Raw genomic sequence first — 21,639 nt, forward strand, 5'->3', positions numbered from 1 at the left:
TGCCTGAAAGCTATGAGCAGAAGGTCCTTGAATTTCATCGTTTTGTCATTCAATGTCTTCCGACATTGAATGACACATCAGTTTGAGTTGGGACAGATTGCAAATATGGACAAAGTTCCCCTTCAATTTGATGTCCCAAGTAGCAGAACTGTTGATAAGAAGGGGGTGAAAACTGTAACTGTGAAGACAAGTGGACATGAAAAGAGCCATTATACAGTTGTTCTAGCTTGTTGTGCCGACGGAACCAAGCTGCCTCCTATGCTAATTTTCAAACGCAAAACAATGCCAAAAGAAGACATTCCTCGAGGAGTGATTGTCCACATTCATGACAAGGGTTGGATGGATCAGGATGGGATGAAGATCTGGTTTGAGAAAATTTGGAGCAGGAGACCAGGTGGGCTCTTACACAAACCTGTCCTATTGGTGCTTGATCAGTTCAGGGCACACATAACAAAAAATACAGAGGATTGCTGCAGAGCAAAAAACAAAACTTGCCGTCATACCTTGACATCCCAGCTCCAACCACTTGATGTCAGCATTAACAAACCCTTCAAAGCTGACATGAGAGACGAATGGAACCAATGGATGAAGTCTTTTGGGGACAATTTGACACCAGCAGGAAGAGTGAAGAAACCAACTATAGGAGAAGTTTGTACCTGGGTGAAAAGATCCTGGGATAATATCAAGATTGAGATCATTGTCAAGTCATTTAAGAAGTGTGGCATTTCAAATGCCATAGATGGAACTGAGGACGAGGCAATATATGAAGACAGTGATTCGTCATCAGACACAGATGAGGACAAGCTAATGGATGGGAGTTTTGACAGTGATGAGTTGTATGAATTTTATGATGAATAAAACTTGAGTTCAATAACTTTATGTAATACATTTTTTTTCAAATTTCGGGCCCCAAAATTAAGGTGCGTCTTATACATGGGGAAATATGGTACCTGCACAGAGGTAAACTGCAAGAGATCTGGCACCTTGTTAATGCCTAAGATTTTATATTTATCCAATACTAGAAGAATATACTTAAATTGTTCATTTCACTGATCCCTTCAAGGCCTTATACATTTCCAGTTAGTTCCCCTTGTCTAAATTGGCAAGCTTTGCACACTGTACTTTCTAGGCTGTTCTTCATACAGACTTCCATTAGTGCCCCTCACCATACTGGTCACCCTTTTCTTAAACCGAACCTCTTGGTTTTTTTCCTTTTTTTTTTTAAATAGGTATAGCTTCTGGATACAGAAAATTGTATCTGGATATACAATCTTCCATATCTGGAGGACGGTAGTCTCACTATAATCTTATACAGATGGACAATGACATCTTTCTCATTACTTGAAAAGGCTCTGTCTGTGATTTCCTAGCTTCTTTACAATAACTGGTAAATTTCACAAGCCCTATGTCTAATTATCTACCAAAGTTTTAATATATTTTTTAGCATTGCGTGACATTTAGTAATTATTATGAACTGCTGGAAAGAATTAGATGTACATTAGTGTTAAGTTTAACTAGATATCGCATTATCAAAAATACTAGTTAAGTTAGACTTTAGTAATATTCTATAAATTTTTAATTAAGTACTTTTCCATATTCATTCTAAACTTGCCTTGAAATATTTCAAATAAACAATTAATATTCAGATTAATAAACTTACCTCTAAAGCAGTTTCACACCAGTGAAAAGTTTCATCTACTAGTTTAACAGGAGAGTTCATCTGTGGTTGAAGAAATAGCTTGTTTTCAGCTAAATGATGTTAAAATGCAAAGAAATATTAATCCAATACGATCATTTTTTTTTTTATCAATTATACTTTATACTGCATCTAATATACATACAACTGATACACATTTTTTAAAAAATAATCCACCCAGAAGTAACTGTGATAAAAATAAGAATTTTTTTTTGTTTGATGCCTTAAAATCACTATAACAACCATACAAATTTTGGTTTCAATCTGACAGTTAATTTTTTTTCTTTACAGTCTTGAATGAAATAAAGAGTCACAACAGATAAAGAGGATACAGATCAGTGATTCTGTTCCCCTTTCTATATTTGAATTGTTTATACATTGGTATAAACAATTAAAATGTGGAAGAACCTCAAGTGCATGATGAAGAAATCCCAGGATTTCTAACCAAGAAAGGCTTAAACTTCCAGCAACTGCAATAACAGAAGAGTGTTACTTTTTTTTATTATTTTTTTTATGAAACCTCAAGAACAAGAGGTATTAGGACCTATAGTACTTAGTACCATGCATGGGTTGAAAGTCGAGAAGATGAAAGAAGATACTTGTTGACATTAGACTTGAATTTCTGCAAAAACTGAGGCATTAATCCTGGAAGATCACCGGAATTATTAAGATATATTAAGATCACCAGGATTGCACAGCTCTAAGCTAATATAGAGTCTGTGGCGCACATCATCTATCAACAGCTGCATACAAGTAGATGTCTGCTGGATGGGTTCTGAGACTTCTGACTCCTCACCTGAAAAAGGAAATGGCACAACATGCACATGAAATGTTGATGTGCCAGAAAAAACTGAAATATTGCCATGTCCTGCTTATTCCCCCAACCATGCACTCTCAGATTTCTTTCTCTTTCCTACTCCTAAAGTCCTTTCTTTTTGAAAAACACTGCTGATGACAAAGAGGTGATTTCTGCTGCCGTCACAGTTTGAAGGAAGACTTCTCCAAAATGCCTGTGGAAGTGTATTGAGAGTGGCAAAAATATGTCATTTTGTCTGGTGACTATGTTGAAAAAGTGTAATACATAGTGTTTGTTTCAGCCTTCTGTCACAACTACTCCTGGGTGAATACAAATCTTTTTGAACCCCCCCCCCAGTACATAACATTTATGAAGAATCAAAAGGCCAAAACACTCCTTCAGATTATTCATGAAGTTGTGAGAAAAGAAGAAAAAAAAAAAAAAACCATTATATCAGATGAATGAGCAGGATGCAAGATCAAGGATTTGGAAAAAAAGTATTACCAGCACTTAACAGTAAAGTACATAGATTTTTGAATTTATACAGAGGTATACACACAAACCAAAAATATCAAAGCCCAGTGGAAGAGTGAAAACTGTCATAAAAAGATTAAATGGAAGTTCAAATCACATGTACAGTCATATAAATGAATATTTGTGGAGACAGATTTATGGGAAGAATTCTGAAGACACATTTTAAATGACGTTTTATAGAAAATTATTTGTGTTCATGAAATTGATTTTCTTGAACTGATTGACATATGAGTAACAGACAACAGATTAGCATGTGTGCGTAACAGACCATAACATGCCAGGTTAAGTGGATAATTCACATATTGATTCACAACGGGTAGGGAGGCTGACCGATCGAATTCGTAATTTGCCATGGTTTTCATAATTTCTTTCTTTACCTGTGCTTGAAAATCTTTACAAAAACAATTAAGGTGCACAGTTGAATCTCCATCCTGACATGAGCTGAATTAATACTGGTGAATATAAAAAGTCCTTAAGGACTTTTTTTTTTTTCAGGAGAAAAAAATTATTAAAAGGAATGTTCAAACAGTGAGTAAAATTTAATTATTTAACCTTAGAGGACCATTATTTTTGCACATTCCTTCTAATTGATCCATTTCTTCATTTGGTCTATTGGTAACACTGGTGACTAAAAATTTGGCATTAACCAAGAGACATTCAAGCAGGATCTTCAAGGCTCCACATAATTTTCAATGATGATGTTGTGCTCTTTGTTTACTCTATCCACCCAAGTAAAATCCTAATATCTTTCAACAAAAGTGTTTTCTTTGATTTCTCCACTGAAAATTACAGAAATCTCTGTTAATTATCATGCAAACATGAAAATTTTAGAATTAAGTTATGCCTATTCTTGATGATTATAGTTGTGTCGAAAAACAAGAATTTAAATTAACAGCAACTCTAGCATTCAATTTCTGAAGTGCACTGGCTTTATGTTTTAAGGCAGGCCCTCCAACCGTTATATTCTCCGGTTTCGTGTTATTGAAGAATCTGGTTAGTATCCAATTGTAGGGGTAATCCATAAATTTGTTTTTCAATTTACATTTCACTCATCAACAGTGAAAATAATTCCCAAATAAGGGAAGGGATAAAGCACATGTAAAGAAGAGGTTTTATTTTTAAAAAAAAATTAAAACTATAAGTTTTAATATAAAAAAAAATGAATTTTAAAAAGTTGTGTTCATAATATACCAAAAATAAAGTGTCATCAAAAAAGTGAACAATTTCTGAATCACTTTTTGCTGATTTTTAAGGTTATCAATAGGATTACTTTTTTCTAAGTTTCCTGTGATCTTCAAAAAATAACAATGATGGGTTATTGATTAAATGTAGAAGTAGCAGCAAACTTTGTTTTCAAGTTCTTTGGTAGTATTTGAACAAACTGAGGATAATTTAGAGATGAAATTGAAAATATTTTAAACAGCTTGAAAAAAATTTTGATTTTATTTTGATTTTATACCAATGATCATTAAAAGTGATAAAAAGTAGCCAACAGTAACAGCAAGGAGAACTCAACCCCTATAATAATTGTTTGTAGATATTGTTGGGATATTAGAGGCGTGGTGTGACACAGATATAAGCAGTGCAGAATTGGAATTTGGGGAAATACAATGTGTACAAGAAGGATAGACAGGACAGGAAGGGAGGAGGGGTTATGCTGTTAGTTAAGGAAAACCAAATATAAGGAAGTGCATCCAATTGACGTTGGTGGATAATGCAGTGTTGAGTCTGTTTGGTGTGAAATAAGCACTGGGGAAGGAAAAAGGAGAATAGGTGTGTGTTATAAGCCTAATGAATCTGATGAGTATAATGAGCAATTGTGCAGAGAAATAGAGTGGGCCAGTAAATCAGAATGTCTTATAATGGGGGATGATTTTAACTTTCCGCACATTGACTGGAACTTGTGGGTTGGTCACTTGCACACTAGCAAGACTTTTCTGGATATATTGGATGACTGTTTTCTACAGCAACATGTTTGAGAGACAACCAGAGGGACTAATACTCTTGATCTGATTATCAGCAATGATTATTCATGCATTAAGAATTTGCAGATAAAGGAACCACTGGGTGACAGTGATCACGATGTACTGATGTGGGAATTACTTAAAGATGTAACTACCATCAAGGCTAAAGGGAAGGGCTTTTGCTTTCATAGAGGTGACTACAGAGGTCTCAGGCAGTTTTTAAATTCTGTAAAGTGGGATCCAACTGATGATGTTACCAATGTTGAATTCTAAATGAGAAGCTACTAGGCTTTTCATTCCAACTAAGAAATAATGTTCATGGTGTAGGACTAAATGGATGTCAGATGAATTAAAGAGGCTCATGGCAGAGAAGAAGAATGTATGGGATCAGGTGACACAGCAGCTTATGGCAGATATAAACTAGTCTGTAATCATGACTAGGTTAGGAGGTTAGGCAGGCGAGTGCAGATTACAAGAAATCTTTGGCAAAGGATGCAAAGAAAAACAGCAAATAGTTCTTTACTTATGTAAACTGTAGAAGGAGAGGGATGAATCAGATTGGACCATTTAATATAGATGGATTGACTATTGATGATCATGCTCAGGTAGCTGATAAACTGAATGAGTATTTTGCATCTCCATTCACACATGAGGAGTCATCAATGAGGGTAGTGCCAGAAGTTTATCAAATGCTAACAGGGAGCTAAGTGATTTTGTAATAACTGAGAGCAAAGTGGAGGAGAAATTGTTAAAGTTAAACATAAGGCACCTGGTGTCGACGTGATCTATCAAGTTTTATTAAAGGAGGCAGCAAAGGAAGTAAGCATACCCTTAGCCATAATTATGAGAGCTTCCTTGGACTCAGGGGAGGTCTCCTGGACTAGAGGTGTGCAAATGTATTACCAATTCACAAAGGGGGCTGAAAAGGTGATAAGTAACTACAGACCTGTTAGTTTAACTTGTGTTCCAGGGAAAATAATGAAATCACTGGTTAAAGAAGTTACAGAATCATCTAGACAAGAATGCAGTAATAGTTAAGGCACAGCATGGGTTTGTTAAAGGAAAGTCTTGTCAGACCAATTTGATTGGATACTATAACGTCACAAAGGAAATGAATGCCAAAAATAATTTTGATTATTGTATACTTGGATTTCAGGAAAGCTTTTGATCCTGTTGCACATGGAAGACTGCTGTACAAACTGGACATGTATGGCATTAAGGGCAAGTTGCTACAATGGATAAAGGGATGATTGAGTGGGAGATGACAGAGAGTGGTAATCAATGGACACTACTCTTTGTGGACAAATGTTATTAGTGGAGTTCCCCAGGGTTCGGTGTTGGGCCCATTGTTGTTTTGTATATTTATCAATGATATTAATGAAGGTATATCAAGCTTAATGTCAAAGATTGCAGATGATACAAAGGTTCCAGGGTTTTTAATAACAATATGCGGCTGCAACAGCATCTGGTAAAGTTGGGTAGATGGGCTGAGAAGTGGCAACTGAAGTTTAACATTGAAAAATGCAAAATACTGAATTTTGATAGCAGAGACAGGGAGGTAATTATCCTGTTATACAAGGCAATGGACAGGCCAAACCTAGAGTACTGTGTAAAGGTCTGGAGGCCTCATTTTAGGAAGGATGTAGAGTTGCTAGAACAAGTACAAAGAAGGGAAACAAGATTAGTAAGGGGAACAAAGGGGTGCTTTTACCAAGAAAGGCTTAAGTTCTGAAAATTGTAGAGCCTGGAGAGTAGGGACCTGCGAGGTGATCTGATTGAGGTGTATAAGGCCTTGAATGGGTTGAGGAAGCTGAATGCTGATGGGATTTTTCCTCTTGCTCAGACTAAGAACCTGAGTGGGCACAGTTTCAAATTGAGGAAAGATAGTTGTAGAACAGATGTATGGAAATTTGCCTTTAGCCAGAGGGTAGTTGATTGGTAGAACAGGCTTCCATCTTTTGTTGTGGAAGCTAAAAGTTTAAATAAATTTAAGACTAAGCTGGACAGACATTTGGAAAGAATGGATCAGTGAAATAGGAAGGTTTTTTTTTTTTTTTTTTTTTGGCTGATGCTGCATAAGCTTGCTTTCTTGCAATGTATGCCTCTACTAATGCTAATGCTAATAACAAATGTTTCAACTTATGACCATCAAAAAACAGGAGACAGAAACAGCACAACTTCACAACTTCTCATGAAAAACTTTCTTGACACTTTCTACTAGTGGTACCCAACAATAAGTAAACATTTTCTAACTTTCTAAACTGTAAAATTACCGTGGGAAGGAAATGAAGTGTTGCAAAAGAGGGTGGGCCAGCAGAGTTTAGTAGACAAATGTTCTCCGAGACAAGTAATTCATGTTTTTCAGTTTCAATTTTTTTCAAATCAAAGATCAAACAGATTCTTGGCATTGTTTTTAATTAGGTGAAAAAAAAAAAAAGAAAAAAAAAGCAATGCATTTATTAATTACAAAATTTCTAGGGATTTCAGCATCTCAGGGGTTTAACCCTGTTGTTTTCATGGATCATTCCAGGCCCATGAAACAATTCATAGGGGATTACAAAAGTAGAAAAATGACATCAGAACATTAGTGAAACATTAAAACAGTATAAATCCAAAAGGATACTGAGATCGAGGCTACAACATGTGGCTGTGTATTTCATTAGCTTTTCATTACAAGTTAGTTTTTGAAATAAGTTTGGGTGTTTTTTTTAATTTTAATCTAAGGAGATTATTTTACACGAAGCATGGGAACATGCTTAAGATTCACTATTGAATGGGTCAGTACCTTTCGCATTAGTAAAGGCACATGATGCAAGAAAGCAAGCTGATATGGCATCAGCCAAAAAAAAAATCTAATTTCGCCCATCCACTAGCTCCAAATGTTTATCCAGTTCTATTTTGAATATAAACTTCTACAACGACAGATGGAAGTTTGTTCCAGCAATCAACCACACGCTGGCTAAAAGCAAACTTCTGCACATCTATGCTACAGCTGTCTTTCCTCAATTTGAATTAATGCCCTCTCAGGCAATTATTCTGAGCAAGAGGAAGAATCCCATCAGCATTGAGCATGCTCAAACCATTCAAAGCTTTATACACTTCAATCAGATCACCTCCAAGGTGCCTAGTCTCCAGACACTGTAATTTTCAAAACTTAAGCCGTTCTTCATAAGAGCAACCCTTTGTTCCGTTCACAAATCTTGTTGCCCTTCTCTGCACTCGCTCCAGCAGCTCTACATCCTTCCTAAAATGAGGCCTCCAGACGTATATACAGTACTAAAGGTGTGGCCTGACCATTGCCTTATACAAGGGGATAATCACCTCCTTATCCCTGGGCCGGCCGGGCTAGCCGAGTGGGTAAAGTACCTGCCCGGTAAAGTACCCAAAGGTCGCGGGTTCGATTCCCGCCTCGGGCTTGGATCAAAGTACTGCAAAAACCTTGGGAGGTGCAATATGGCCACAGAAGCCGATGCGCCAACAACTACCAAATCAAAAAAAAAAAAAAAAATCCTTATCCCTGCTAGAAAAATTCCTGTATATCATTGACAAGACACCATGAGCTACTCTTGCAGACCATCTGCACTGTTCAGAAAACTTCATATCTGCTTGCACAATTACTCCCAGGTTCTTTTCAATCTCTACCACTGTCAGTGTAGTACCACAAAGTTAATACGTTACTCTGGGATTACTGCTTCCCATATGCAGTATTTTACACTTGTCAATGTTAAACTTCAGTTGCCACCTCTCAAGCCCATCTGCTCAACTTTTCTAGATCCTGTTGCAGCAGTGTACAGTCATTAGTGTCATTAACAATCCTGCCAACCTTCGTACCGTCTGCAAACTTGGACATTAAGCCTGATATACCATCATCAGTATCATTAATAAATACAGAAAACAACAATGGACCCAACACTGAATCCTGAAGGACTCCACTAATAACATTAGTCCACAAAGAGCAGTGTCCATTGATTACCGCTGTCTTCTCCCACTCAACCAACCCTTTATCCATAGTAGCAATTGGCCTCCAATGCCACACTGCTCCAATTTGTGCAGCAGCCTTCCATGTGCAACAGTATCAAAAGCCTTTCTAAGATCCAAATATATGATATCAAAGTTATTCCCTGCATCCAGTTCCTTTCTGACCAAATCATAATATCGAATCAAATTTGTCAGACAAGATTTCCCCTTAACAAAACCATGATGTGTCCGAGCTATAACTGAAGTCTTGTCTAGATGATCCTGCAGTGCTTCTTTAACCAGTGCCTCCATTAATTTCCCTGTAACAGAAGTTAAACTAACAGGTCTGTAATTACTTGTGAGACCTTTTGATCCTCCTTTGTGAATTGGGGTGACATTTGCACATCTCCAGTAGGTATCTCCAGTCACTTGTCCTCCCCTGAGTCCAAGGAAGCTCTCATAATTATGGCTAAGGGTTTGCTTACTTCCTTTGCTGCCTCCTTTGATATAACTGGATAGATCCCATCCACCCAAGGTGCCTTTTTTATGTTTATCCTCAAATTTCTCCTCCACTTTCCTCTTAGTTATTACAAAATCATCTAGCTCACTGCCAGAGTTTACTTCACTTCTGGCATTCCGCTTCCGGAATAACTCCTCATGTGTGAATGTATATGAAAAATACTCATTTAGTTTGTTAGCCACCTGAGCAAGATCAACAGTTGAGCCATCGATATCCAGTGGACCAATCTGATTCATCCCCTTCCTTCTAGAGTTTACATAAGTAAAGAATACTTTGCTATTTTTCTTTGCATCCTTTGCCAAAGATTTCTTGTAATCTGCCTTTGCCTGGCTAACCTACTTTGTGACTTGGCCACATGTCTCATTAGTTCATTGACATCCATTTAGGCCTAAACCTTGAACAATATTTCTTAGTTGGTATGAAAAGCCTAGTAGCTTCCAAGATTAATTCTTTGAATGCTTCCCATTTTGAATTTGCTGTTGGTAACATCATCAGTTGTTCCCACCGTATAGAATTTAAATACTGTCTCAGTCCTCCGTAGTCACCTTTACGAAAGCAAAAACCCTTCCCTTTACCCCTTATGGTAGTTACCTCTTTGAGTAAATCCCACTTCAGCACACTGTGATCACTGCCACCTAGTGGTTCCTTTATCTGCAGATTCTTAATGCATAAAGGATCACTACTGATAATCAGATCAAGAGTATTACTCCCTCTAGTTGCCTCCCGAACATGCTGCTGTTGAAAACAATGATCCAATAAATCCACAAAAGCCTCACTAGTGTGGGAGTGACTTTGTAGCATATTTTGTTTGGTGAACTGTGCAAATCGATATTTGGCATAATTTTAATTGTATGTCATATTGTAGATACTTTCACAACAAGTGACCAAGGTATTGCACTGCTTTGAATAAGTAAAGCTTCATCAGTGGAGAACACTAATGAACTTATTCTTGGCAGATACCACTACCCAGACGGCACCATTTCAAAGCTTGTTGGCTTACTCATCAGTGGGTGGGCAGGTACCTTGTTGTTGTTGTAATAGTGACAATCCAGTTATGAAGTATAAGTCCACAATATGAGAGATTCCTGATGGTGTGTAATAGTAAATTATGATAATGAGTAAACAACGATGAAAGTAAACAGTAATAGTAAATAATGGGAATTATCAACTTGGACAGTTAACTATGAAAACATGGTGCGATGGCACTGACCCATTCAATAGTAAATCTTAAGCGTAGTGCCATGCTTCATACAAAATAATTGCCTTAGTTTATACTATTACACACAATCAGGCATCTCTCATATTGTGGACTTATACTTCATAACTGGGTTGTCACTATTGCAACAATAGGGTACCTGCCCACCCACAAATGAGTAAGCCAACAAGCTTCAAAACGGTGCCATCTAGGTGGTGGTATCTGTTAAGAATAAGTAACATTAGACGTCTGCACTGGTGAAGTGTTACTTATTCAAAGCAGTGCAATACCTCGGCCACTCAATGTGAAGGTATCCACAATATGAAATACAATTAAAAAGATGCCAATTATCAACTTGGACAGTTCACTACAACAAAACATGGTGCAAAGGCACTGACCCGTTCAATAACTATAATTTGATTTTAATACACAAAACTGAGTTAATTTATAGTTTGAATTCTTATGGTCATGTAGGTTAGTTCATTTTTGTATTTAGTTATTTGGAAAGCTACAGCTTACTATTCAGATAGCCTTTGTTATCGATATTTTGGCAGGAATTTTGTAACTTTCTTTTAGTACCTTAAATTTAATTTCTTTAGTGTTTTTTCTGCAATATTTTGTTAACATAAATTCTGTAATAAATCAAAAATTTTAATTTTGTAATCTTTCTAAAGTTCGAATTTTACTTAAATTATAGTTGCTACAAGATTCACTTAAAATACACAGTCCAGGAACATCAGGACTCAAACAGGACATGAAACGCACCAGAAATGCCTGCAAACATTTCCAGTGTGAGTTGGAACTTTGTCATTTGTATAGCCTGTGGCATGTATTCTAAAGCTGGTCTAGCAGACAAATTTAGGCTTGTCTGGAGACTCTTTTCTTTGCAACCAACATAAGCAGCATTCAAATTACAACTTGGTGCATTACAAGAAGAATTTGAGTCACTAAAAAAATGACTGCTTGCCCTAGAAATAAATATAACTGGGAGCTCGTCAGGGACTCCATTATCTCCTGTCCTGCCAACATGATGTACCCCCAATTCTGGTCGCAGAAAAGAATAGTCAAGTGTAGACTGCTCTATTCAAAGGCAATCTAGTTTTATTGAGAGACTTAATGTCAGGGAAATGGGTAACATTTTTTTCTAATAATGATAGGTGATCCAGAACCAGAGTGGGATTGCCAGGAACAACAAATGATGATGTTACCAACAGACTGTCAGACTTGAAGGTAGGAAAAGAGAGAGAGAACTATTATTCATGTGGGGATTAACAATATTAAACCTGCACGAGCTGACCATCTGTTGAATAAATATAGGGCTATGCTGAAAAAGTGCAAAGTTAGGTCAGAATGTGTATGTCTGCATTTCTACTTTGACTTGATAGGAGGGATTATATGCTGAGAGCCTCCTTGTGGATTAACTAGAGACTTGAGGGAATCTGCAAGGCTCCAGGAAGGGGGGGGGTTATCAGCAAGACCCACATTTGTAAGTAAAAGGAATCAGTTCTGTAGAGATGGTATTCATTTGAACAAGGATGGTGCAAGGAGTTTTGCCAGTATCATTGAGGATACCCTAAAGCAGTGGCATAACTATGCCAATGCATCCAATGTGGTGCACTGGGGCCCATGACCGAAAGGGGCCCACTGCCCTCCTGATCAAAACAGAAAAAAATTTAATTGAGTAAAAATGTAAGTTTTTTAGTTATGTTTATTATAAAATTATGTTTATTACTATGTCTACGAACAATTCTGTAATAAATCCTTGTTAGCTAGCTGCACAGATCAAGCAAAAGTGCAGTGAATAGAGGTGAAATGGTATTAACATAGCTACTGCTTCCAGGGCAATTTTTAAGGATTCGTGACTTGGGGAGCGAAAGTCAAATAAGGGCCCACTCATTAGGGGTAGGAGCCATTTAAAATAATATTGAAATTTTTGATTTTGTGTTAACCACCTTACTGAGAGAAAAAATCTTGTCGAATATTAATTCAAAATCAATGAATTTGCAAAGAACAAATATAGATATTAGTCAAGCTGCATTGAGCATAGAAACATCGCATAATCAAGTGCAAAAATTAAGAAATTAATTTTAAAATATCGTCAAGGAAGCATACTCTATTGCACAGAAATGGGGTATACCTTGTAAATTTGCAAATGAATTTGTCAGATGATTTATTAGGAAGCATTTTGATGAACTGGCAGAGGACTACCGATTTGAAAATGCAGAAATGCTCTTTAAAGTTAACTTTTTTTATCGTGTAATTGACTTAATGACTACCCAACTGCACACAAGGTTTCGAGGACTAAATACATTTTCTGACTTGTTTGCATTTCTTATTCCAACTCAATTAATCCAAATGGATAAAAATTCCATTATAAAAAATACAGAGAAGATGCAAAAGAAATTTTCAAGTGACTTTTCAGAATCATTTTCAATGCAATTACTACTTTGTGTAAAGTCACTAAAAAGTGAAATTGCAAAAATTAAAACTATTTGCAAATTTGCAGAACTAGTCATAGTAAAATACTATGATATGATTGCTGGTTTTTCGGAAGTGTGCTCCTTATTGATACTATTTTTGACAATTCCGTTTACTGTATCAACCACGGAATTCTCTTTCTTGAAATTAATTAAGAACTATCTGAGAAACACCATAGGACAACAATGCCTATCAGCACTAGCACTGCTTAGCATAGAAGCTCAAAAAGCTGAAAGAATGGACATTTCTAAATTAATGATTTTGCCAATGCCAAATCTAGATGAACCATTCTAAATTACTTAAGTTAATATGTTACTTCATTTAATTTTCAGAATTTATTTTTCATTTTTACATTTACAGAATTTAATATTATTTTTGTTTTCATATTGTATTGATAAAGATTTTAAATATATGTTTATCGTTGTATTGTTAATTTTTTATTTTTACCAAAACATTTTCAGGGAGCCCACTTTTTCTAATTACGCCACTGCCTTAAGGGTTCCGGGAAACTGGCAGTTAAGGGGGGAGAGGGTACTTTGGATCTGCACTTAACTGATGATATGGGTCAAAGTAATGCTTGCACTCACCTAATGAATTCTTGTTTGTTGCCACAACAGCCAATATCGATAAGATGTTCTAAGGGTAGAAACATTTCAAATGAGGAAGAAGATAAAGCTTGGGATACAATCCTGAATAACTTCAAGGGGTGTGTTAGGGTAGTAAACTATAGAAGAATACTTAGTTTCAACTGTGCCTACAGTAATGTCAAGAGTGTTGTCAATAAAATGGCTGAATTTGAACTCCTGGTTAGGACAAATACTGCTGATATAATAGGGCTAATAGAAATGTGGTGCCACCTGGAAATTGGTGATGATGAGTTCCACTATGGTATGTATAATGTATTTAGGAAAGATAGGGAAGGTAGAAGGGGTGGAGGGGTCATGCTTCTTACCAAAAAGCAGCCCGAGTGCAAAACGTTTTTGCTGAGTCTGAAGTTACGTATGCCAGCACAGAATCTGTGGGGTATGGTATGAGTTAGCTGGAAGCAAAGGAACAATGAGTGGGAGTAATCTACAGAGTAGAAGATTGTGAAGAATATGATGAGTCTTTACATGCAAACACAATAGGCATGCAAACGTGAATGTCATATTATGGGTAACTTTAATCTGCTCCAAATACATTGGAATAATTTTTCCCCATTGTGAGAAATGCCTCACAATGGGGAAAAAAATTTTAAATAAAGTACATTATTAATTGTACCAGCATGTTAGAGAAAGTACTAGGGTGAGAATATTCTTGACCTCATCATTACTAAAGAATCAAACGACATCACAGCGGTTAAAGAAATCAATATCAGGAAGTGATCATGCAATCTCAGTTGGAAGATGAAGAAAGATGTTGTACTGGTTAAAGGGACAGGTTTAACTTCAGAAGAGGGAACTTTGACAGTTAAGGCCCTATATGGTATCAGTGAATTAGGCTGATTGCCAAAAGATGGCAAATACATTCAAATTATTGAATAAAGCAAAAACCACAGAAGCCATGAAAGCATACATACCTTTAAGAAAAGATTGCAGGAGGAGGATGCCAAAATGGATGATTGCAGAGCTGGCTGGTCAAATACAGCAGAAAAAAATAGTATGGAACAGTTACAGAGCAATGGAAAGTACTGAAGCCTACAACAGGTACAAGTTGATCTGTAATAGTACGACATTGCTTCTCAGCCTTTTTGGCTAATTTTTTTTTTTTTTTTTTTTTGTAGTTGTTGGCGCATCGGCTTCTGTGGCCATAATGCACCTCCCAAGGTGTTTTGCAGTACTTTGATCCAAGCCCGAGGCGGGATTCGAACCAGCGACCTTTGGGTTGCTAGGCAGGCACTTTACCCACCCGGCTAGCCCGGTCGGCCCTTTTTGGCTAAGATCAAAGTGTAATAGTATCACAAATCAGGTCAGGGAGGCCAATACTGTGTATGAGAAAGCATTCACTAAGAGAGCAACAAACAGGGACAAGAAATTTTTCAGGTAAGTGAATACACCAAAGAAGAAAGCTAATCAGATTGTACACTTTTGCACTGGGTGTGGGAACATCTAAGATAAAACCAGTTGACGTGGATGAACTGAATAGGTATTTGGCATCAGTCTTTACTGACGAAAGACCCTTCATGCTGAGAAGAGGCAGTGCGAGTGAGGCTGAGCCATATAAAATTAATGATGTTGTAATTCCAGATGATTATGTATTAGAAAAACTTTTGAACATAAAGGCAAGTAAGGCTCTTGGAGTTGATGGCATACACCCTGTAGTTTTGAGGGAGAACATGAGGGCACCTTTGGACTCTTGGAAGATTCCTTTGGAATGGAGAAGTGCAATGTATTGCCAGTACATAAAAGTAGCTGTAAAGAGTAACAATACAGCGTATCCAGTGACAAAATTTTTAAAAACTAAGTATGGAGCTTTCAGGGTAAACGAACCCCTTCTTCAACGAAAGATGAATACAAATTACTAACAAAATATAGACGTTAGGATAAAATTAAAATAAAATAAATACCAAGTGAGTTGTGCGTGCTGTAATCCACACATGGCTGCGTGAACATTATTCACTAGATTGGTGTTCATTGTGTGCACAGATGAGTGTGGGTTTGCTGCCAATGTCGAGTTTCAAGCCTGTTGATTCCAAGATAGGGTGTAGTCGCGTACCCTTGCAGCAATTTAAGGCTTTTGGACAGCATATGTTCAACGATTCTAGCCAAAGGCAGTGATGGAGGTGTCGGGATAGGTCAATCACTTCACAATCGCATCTGGAGTTAAGGTCATGATTTGTTGATGAGAAATGTTCCGTGATTGCCGAGTGGTCAGTGTCACCTAGGCAAATCGATCTGTCATGTTCTGCAAGGCAATCCTGAAGGCATCTAGAGCTCTCCTCTATATAGCAACTGCCACAATCATTGCAAGTTATGCAGTATACTACTCCATTACATAAGAGAGGAGCAATGGAAGTCTTAACATTTGAAACCAGAGAATGAAATCTCCTACCAGGGAGCTGTATGCATTTTATATTGTACTCATGGAGGATTTTAGAAATCTGGTCCAACGTGCCCGGATAGTAAGGAATATAGGCAGTAGGTATATTGTCACGTACCCTATACCCACAGGTTGAAGGCAGCACAGATGTCTTCTGTGGATAGCGATGTTCTGCTTGGTAGGTTTGCATCATTCTCCAGAATTAGCCTGGCACAGGCGACTGTTGGTTGGTTGGTTGGTTGAGGATTTATTTGGCGCATCAGCAGCTATGGCCATAGTACACCATACTTATGGTAAGTATGGATGTTAACAGGCGACTGTACCGGGTGACCTGTGCCTGTCGTTGTGGTTGTGGTTGTTTGGTTTTTATGAGCATTAGAAACTAAGGCCATATTGCTCCGGGGATATGCGGTGGTCATTCCCTGATCTTTCCGCATCCTCCGTATTTGGTGGTCACGGGCTCGAACCCCAGTCTAATCAAGAAGTGTGTGCTATGCACTGCCGCTCCTGCCCACCTGGCTACGGAGGCACCTCCTGTGCCTGTCAGGCAGCATCATTATCTTCAGCAATTCCCTGTACAAGCAAATACATGGTAAAGCTATGGGCGGCCCTGTCAGCTCCGTTGTTGCTAACATCGCTATGGAGGAATTAGAGGAACAGATATTCCTGAGCCCACCTGTACCGATTACAATGTGGTGCAGATATGTCGATGATATCTTCACCATCATCCCACGTGGTTCGGAGACAGCACTGTTAGAGTACCTCAACTCCTTTTCACTGTTCATCCAGTTCACTGTAGAGTTAGAAGTGAACGGGTCCCTTCCATTCCTGGATATTTTAGTGAAACGAGTGGGCCCATGCCTGGAAACCTCAGTGTGCCGTAAACAAATGTGGTGCAGGCAGTTTACCAGCTACAGATCAGCCCACACCGCTTGCCATCTACACAGCACTGCACATGCTCTATTCTCTCGCGCTTGGAGCCATTCCAGCTCAGAGGAAGCTAGGAGCACCGAGATTTCCAGAGTAAGAACTGATCTAGTCAATTGTGCGTACACAGCCCATGTATTAGACAAGTGCTTGCTATAAGCACAAGAGCTTACGACCCACCCAAGAATGTCCCCCACGTGACAATATACCTACTGCCTATATTCCTTACTATCCAGCGCCTCTGTACCCAAATGGGCAGGGGCAGCAGTGCGTAGCACACGCTTCTTGATTAGACCGGGGTTCAATCCCATGAGCCACCAAATATGGAAGATGCAGAAAGGTCAGGGAATGACCAACACATCTATCCCCGGAGCAATATGGCCTTAGTTGCTAATACTCCTAAAAACCAAATAACAACAACCACCTTACTATCGGGCACGCTGGACCAGATTTCTAAAATCCTCCGCGAGTATAAGATAAAATGTGTACAGCTCCCTGGTAGAAGATTTCGTTCTCTGGTTTCAAACGTTAAGACTCCCATCGCCCCTGTCTTACGTAGTGGAGTAGTATACCGCATAACTTGCAATCATTGTGGCAGTTGCTATATAGGGGAAAGCTCTAGATGCCTTCAGGATTGCCTCGCAGAACATGACAGATCGATTCGCCTAGGTGACCTGACCACTCGGCAATCATGGTCAACACATCATGCCCTTAACCCCAGACGTGATTATGAAGTAATCGACCAATCCTGACACCTCCATCACCGCCTTGACTCACTGCAAGGGTATGAAGCTACACCCTATCTTGGAATCAACAGTCTTGAAACTCGACAAGCGCTGGCAACAAACCCACACTCGTCTGTGCGCCAACAATGAATGCCAATCTTTTTTTTTTGGTAGTCGTTGGCGCATCAGCTTCTGTGGCCATAATGCACCTCCCAAGGTTTTTGCAGTACTTTGATCCAAGCCCGAGGCGGGATTCGAACCCGCGACCTTTGGGTTGCTAGGCAGGCACTTTACCCACCCGGCTAGCCCAGTCGGCTGCCAATCTAGTGAATAATGTTCACACAGCCTAGTATGCATTAGAGCATGCACAAGTCACTTAGTATTTATTTTATTTTAATTCTAATCTGTAACATCTATATTTTGTTAGTATTTTGCATACATCTTTCGCTGTATTTGGGTAAACAAAGGGGTTTGTTTACCCCGAAAGCTCCAGAATTAGTTATTAAAAATCTTTTCACTGGACACGCTGTATTATTACTTTTTAATCATGGAATCCAGGCCCATTTGCCTTCAAAAGTAAAGTTAGTAACTACGACCTGTTAGGTGCAATCCAAGGACATTTAGATAGATATGGCATTCTGAAGGACACATAATGTGGCTTTGTTAAAGGAAAATCATGCTTAACTAACTTAGTACACTATTTTGACAGTTATTCGTAAGCTGGATTTGGGGAATAATTTTGACAATTTATTTGGATTTTAGCAAAGCATTTGACTCAGTCCCTTGTGAGAAGCTAGAGTATAAGCTTGAATAGGTTGGGGTTACTGGTAAGATTCTAAGATGGATCTGCAGGGCAAGAAGACTGCAATTAAGGGATATTCTTCAGATTGGTGTACTGCCAGTAGAGGGGGGGGGGTCCCCTCAAGGATCGGTTCTTGGACCACTGTTGTTTCTCATTTTCATAAATGAGATCAACAAAGGGGCAGAAGCTATCCAAAACCTATCAGAATTCAAAACCTATTGAATTCTGATAGGTTTTGGAAGTTGAAGAATAAAGAAGAGGAAGGGTAGACAAAGTAAGGATCAAATCAGATTTGTTCAAACAGCCTTCTTTAAACTTTTCGAACTGAGATGCCTTCAAATGACATATAGGATCTTCTTCAAAAGGCGTTTTTAACATTTTGTGGGTCTCTGTTGCACTTTTCCTTAATTTGAAACAAAATTTAATGCAAATTCGCCACTCAGTAAAATCACTCATTTTAAAATGCAACAAAAAACTCATGAAAATTTCTATTCAATGCCCACTACTTCAGACTGACTGCAAATCAGTGATTCATACATTGCTATGTCTATATGAGTCCCTGAACATGTTGCAATAGGTGGCTTCTGTAATAGGATACTCAATATTCTAGTTAACACATATAACAGATGTTACCTAGAATACTGAGTTTGAGTATCGTCTAAAATAGTGAATAAAAAAGAGAATCATCTATAAAAAAAAGTCCAACTTACCATAATATAAATTTCATAATCTACCACATAAATAAACCTCAAACTTATTAAAATTAACAAATTCATCATAACTTTATTCATAAATTTACATTGGTTAAAACACATTACTTTTAAATGGTACTATTTTGTTCATTACTTAGTATTTGTGGTTCATCTGTGTTTCTTCTCTTCTGCATTTTTAGCTCTTCTAATTTCCTGAGCCCAATTTCTTCAACAAGTTCTTTAGTTATTTAATTCTGTGATAGATTATTAACAATACTTTTAAATTAGAAAAATATAGAAAAAAAAAATAACACATAATATTTCATTCCTTAAATTCTGTAATTTTACTTTTTAGGAAATAGTTAGAAGGAAGACTGTTTTCAAAGAAGAGAAATAAAAGGGATAAATGAATAACAGAAAAAGCTCATTCAGTGAGTTTGGAATTTTATTGTGAATGGATAATGATTAGCTGATTTGCAAGTTCAGTCTGGTTTATAAAAAAAAGGTGAAATGTATACTTGTATATACACCAATGCTAGGAGTATAGTTAATAAATTCGACGAGCTTGAAGTGCTAGTTAAGACATCAAAGGCAGATATTGTTGGGATATCAGAGACATGGTGTCACACAGACATAAGCAGTGCGGAAGTTCAAGTCCAATGTCAACAGATATCTTCTTTCGTCTTCTCAACCACCAACCCAAGCACGGTACTAAGTACTATAGGTTCTATAACCTCACGTGTTTGGGGTTTACATAAAAGAAAAATAAAAAAAAAAAAGAAACTGGAATTTGGGGAGTACAATATGTACAGAAAGGATAGACAGCGCAGAAAGGGAGGAGGGGTTATGCTGTTAGTTAAGAAACGCACAAAATCTAAGGAAGTGCATCCAATTGATGTTGATGGACTATGCAATGTGAGTCTGTTTGGTGTGACATAAGCACTGGGAAAGTAAAATGAGAGTAGGTGTGTGTTATAAGCCAAATGAATCTGATGAGTATAATGAGCAATTGTACAAAGTAGTAGTAGTAGTGGCATGTGATGCAAGAAAGCAAGTGTATGAGATTATGTAGCATCAGCCAAAAAAAAAAAAAAATCACACCATTCCCTCCAAATGCCTGTCCAGTCAACTTCCACAACGACAGATGGAAATTTGCTCCAGCAATTAACCACCCGCTGGCTAAAGGCAAATTTCCGCACATCTATTCTACATCTGTCTTTCCTTAATTTAAATTTATGCTCCCTTAGGTTCGTAATCTGAACAACTGGAAGGATCCCATCAGAATTCAGCGTGCTCAACTCATTCAAGGCCTGATACACCTCAATCAGATCACCGCACAGGTGCCTAGTCTCCAGCCACTGAAATATGCAGAACTTAAGCCTCTCTTGGTAAGAGGATCCCTTCATTCCCCCTCACCAATCTTGTTGCCCTTTTCTGTACACGCTCAAGCAAATCTACATCCTTCCAAAAATGAAGCCTACAGACCTGTACACAGTACTCAAGGCTTGGCCTGACCATTGCCTTATACAGAGGGACAATCACCTCCTTTTCCCTGCTAGCAAAATTCCTATATATCATTGACAAAACCTCATGACCTGCCCTGGCAGCCTGTCTGCATTGCTCAGAAAACTTCATATCTCAATGCACAATTATTCCCAGGTCTTTTTCATTTTCTACCACTTTGATATCAATGGTTCAACTGTTGATGATCCTGCTCAGGCAGCTAACAAACTAAATAAATATTTTGCATTGACATTTACACATGAGGAGTTATTCAGCGAGGGGAATGCCAGTTGTTGTTATTTGGTTTTTTAGGAGCATTAGCAACTAAGGCCATATTGCTCTGGTGATATGCGGTGGTCAATCACTGACCTTTCTGCATCCTCCGTATTTGGTGATCACGGGCGCGAACCCCGGTCTAATCATGAAGCATGTGCTACACACTGCTGCTCCTGCCCACCTGGATACGGAGGCGCCTCGGGAAAACCAGAGGTGTATTCAACTCTGGCAGTAAGCTAGATAATCTTGTAATAACTGAGAGTAAAGTGGAGGAGAAATTGCTGAAGATAAACACAAGAAAGGCACCTGGGGTGGATGGGATCTATCCAGTTATATTAAAGGAGGCGACAAATGAAGTAAGCAAACCCTTAGCCATAATTATGAGAGCTTCCTTGGACTCAGGGGAGGTACCCATAGACTGGAGATGTGCAAATGTGACCCCAATTCACAAAGGAGGATCAAGGGCTGACACAACTAATTATAGACCTGTGAGTTTAACTTCTGTTCCAGGAAAATTACTGGAGAAACTAGTTAAAGAAACACTGCAGGAACAGTC

The 21,639-nt window shown here is 38.1% G+C and overlaps 1 protein-coding gene across 1 annotated transcript in view; it reads right to left on the reverse strand.

The window, feature by feature from the left end:
• LOC150074941 (nonsense-mediated mRNA decay factor SMG9-like) overlaps positions 1-21,639 on the reverse strand; it is a 314,293-nt gene that overhangs the window by 259,410 nt on the left and 33,244 nt on the right. Inside the window, exon 2 of the mRNA XM_090388997.1 lies at positions 1,661-1,749. Coding sequence (XP_090245123.1) covers positions 1,661-1,720 — 60 coding nt within the window. The 5' untranslated portion in view covers positions 1,721-1,749. The remainder of the gene's footprint in view (positions 1-1,660; positions 1,750-21,639) is intronic.

Source organism: Mastigoproctus giganteus, chromosome 14 (assembly GCF_048544385.1).
Source record: "Mastigoproctus giganteus isolate SK-2022 chromosome 14, ASM4854438v1, whole genome shotgun sequence".
NCBI lineage: Eukaryota > Metazoa > Arthropoda > Arachnida > Uropygi > Thelyphonidae > Mastigoproctus > Mastigoproctus giganteus.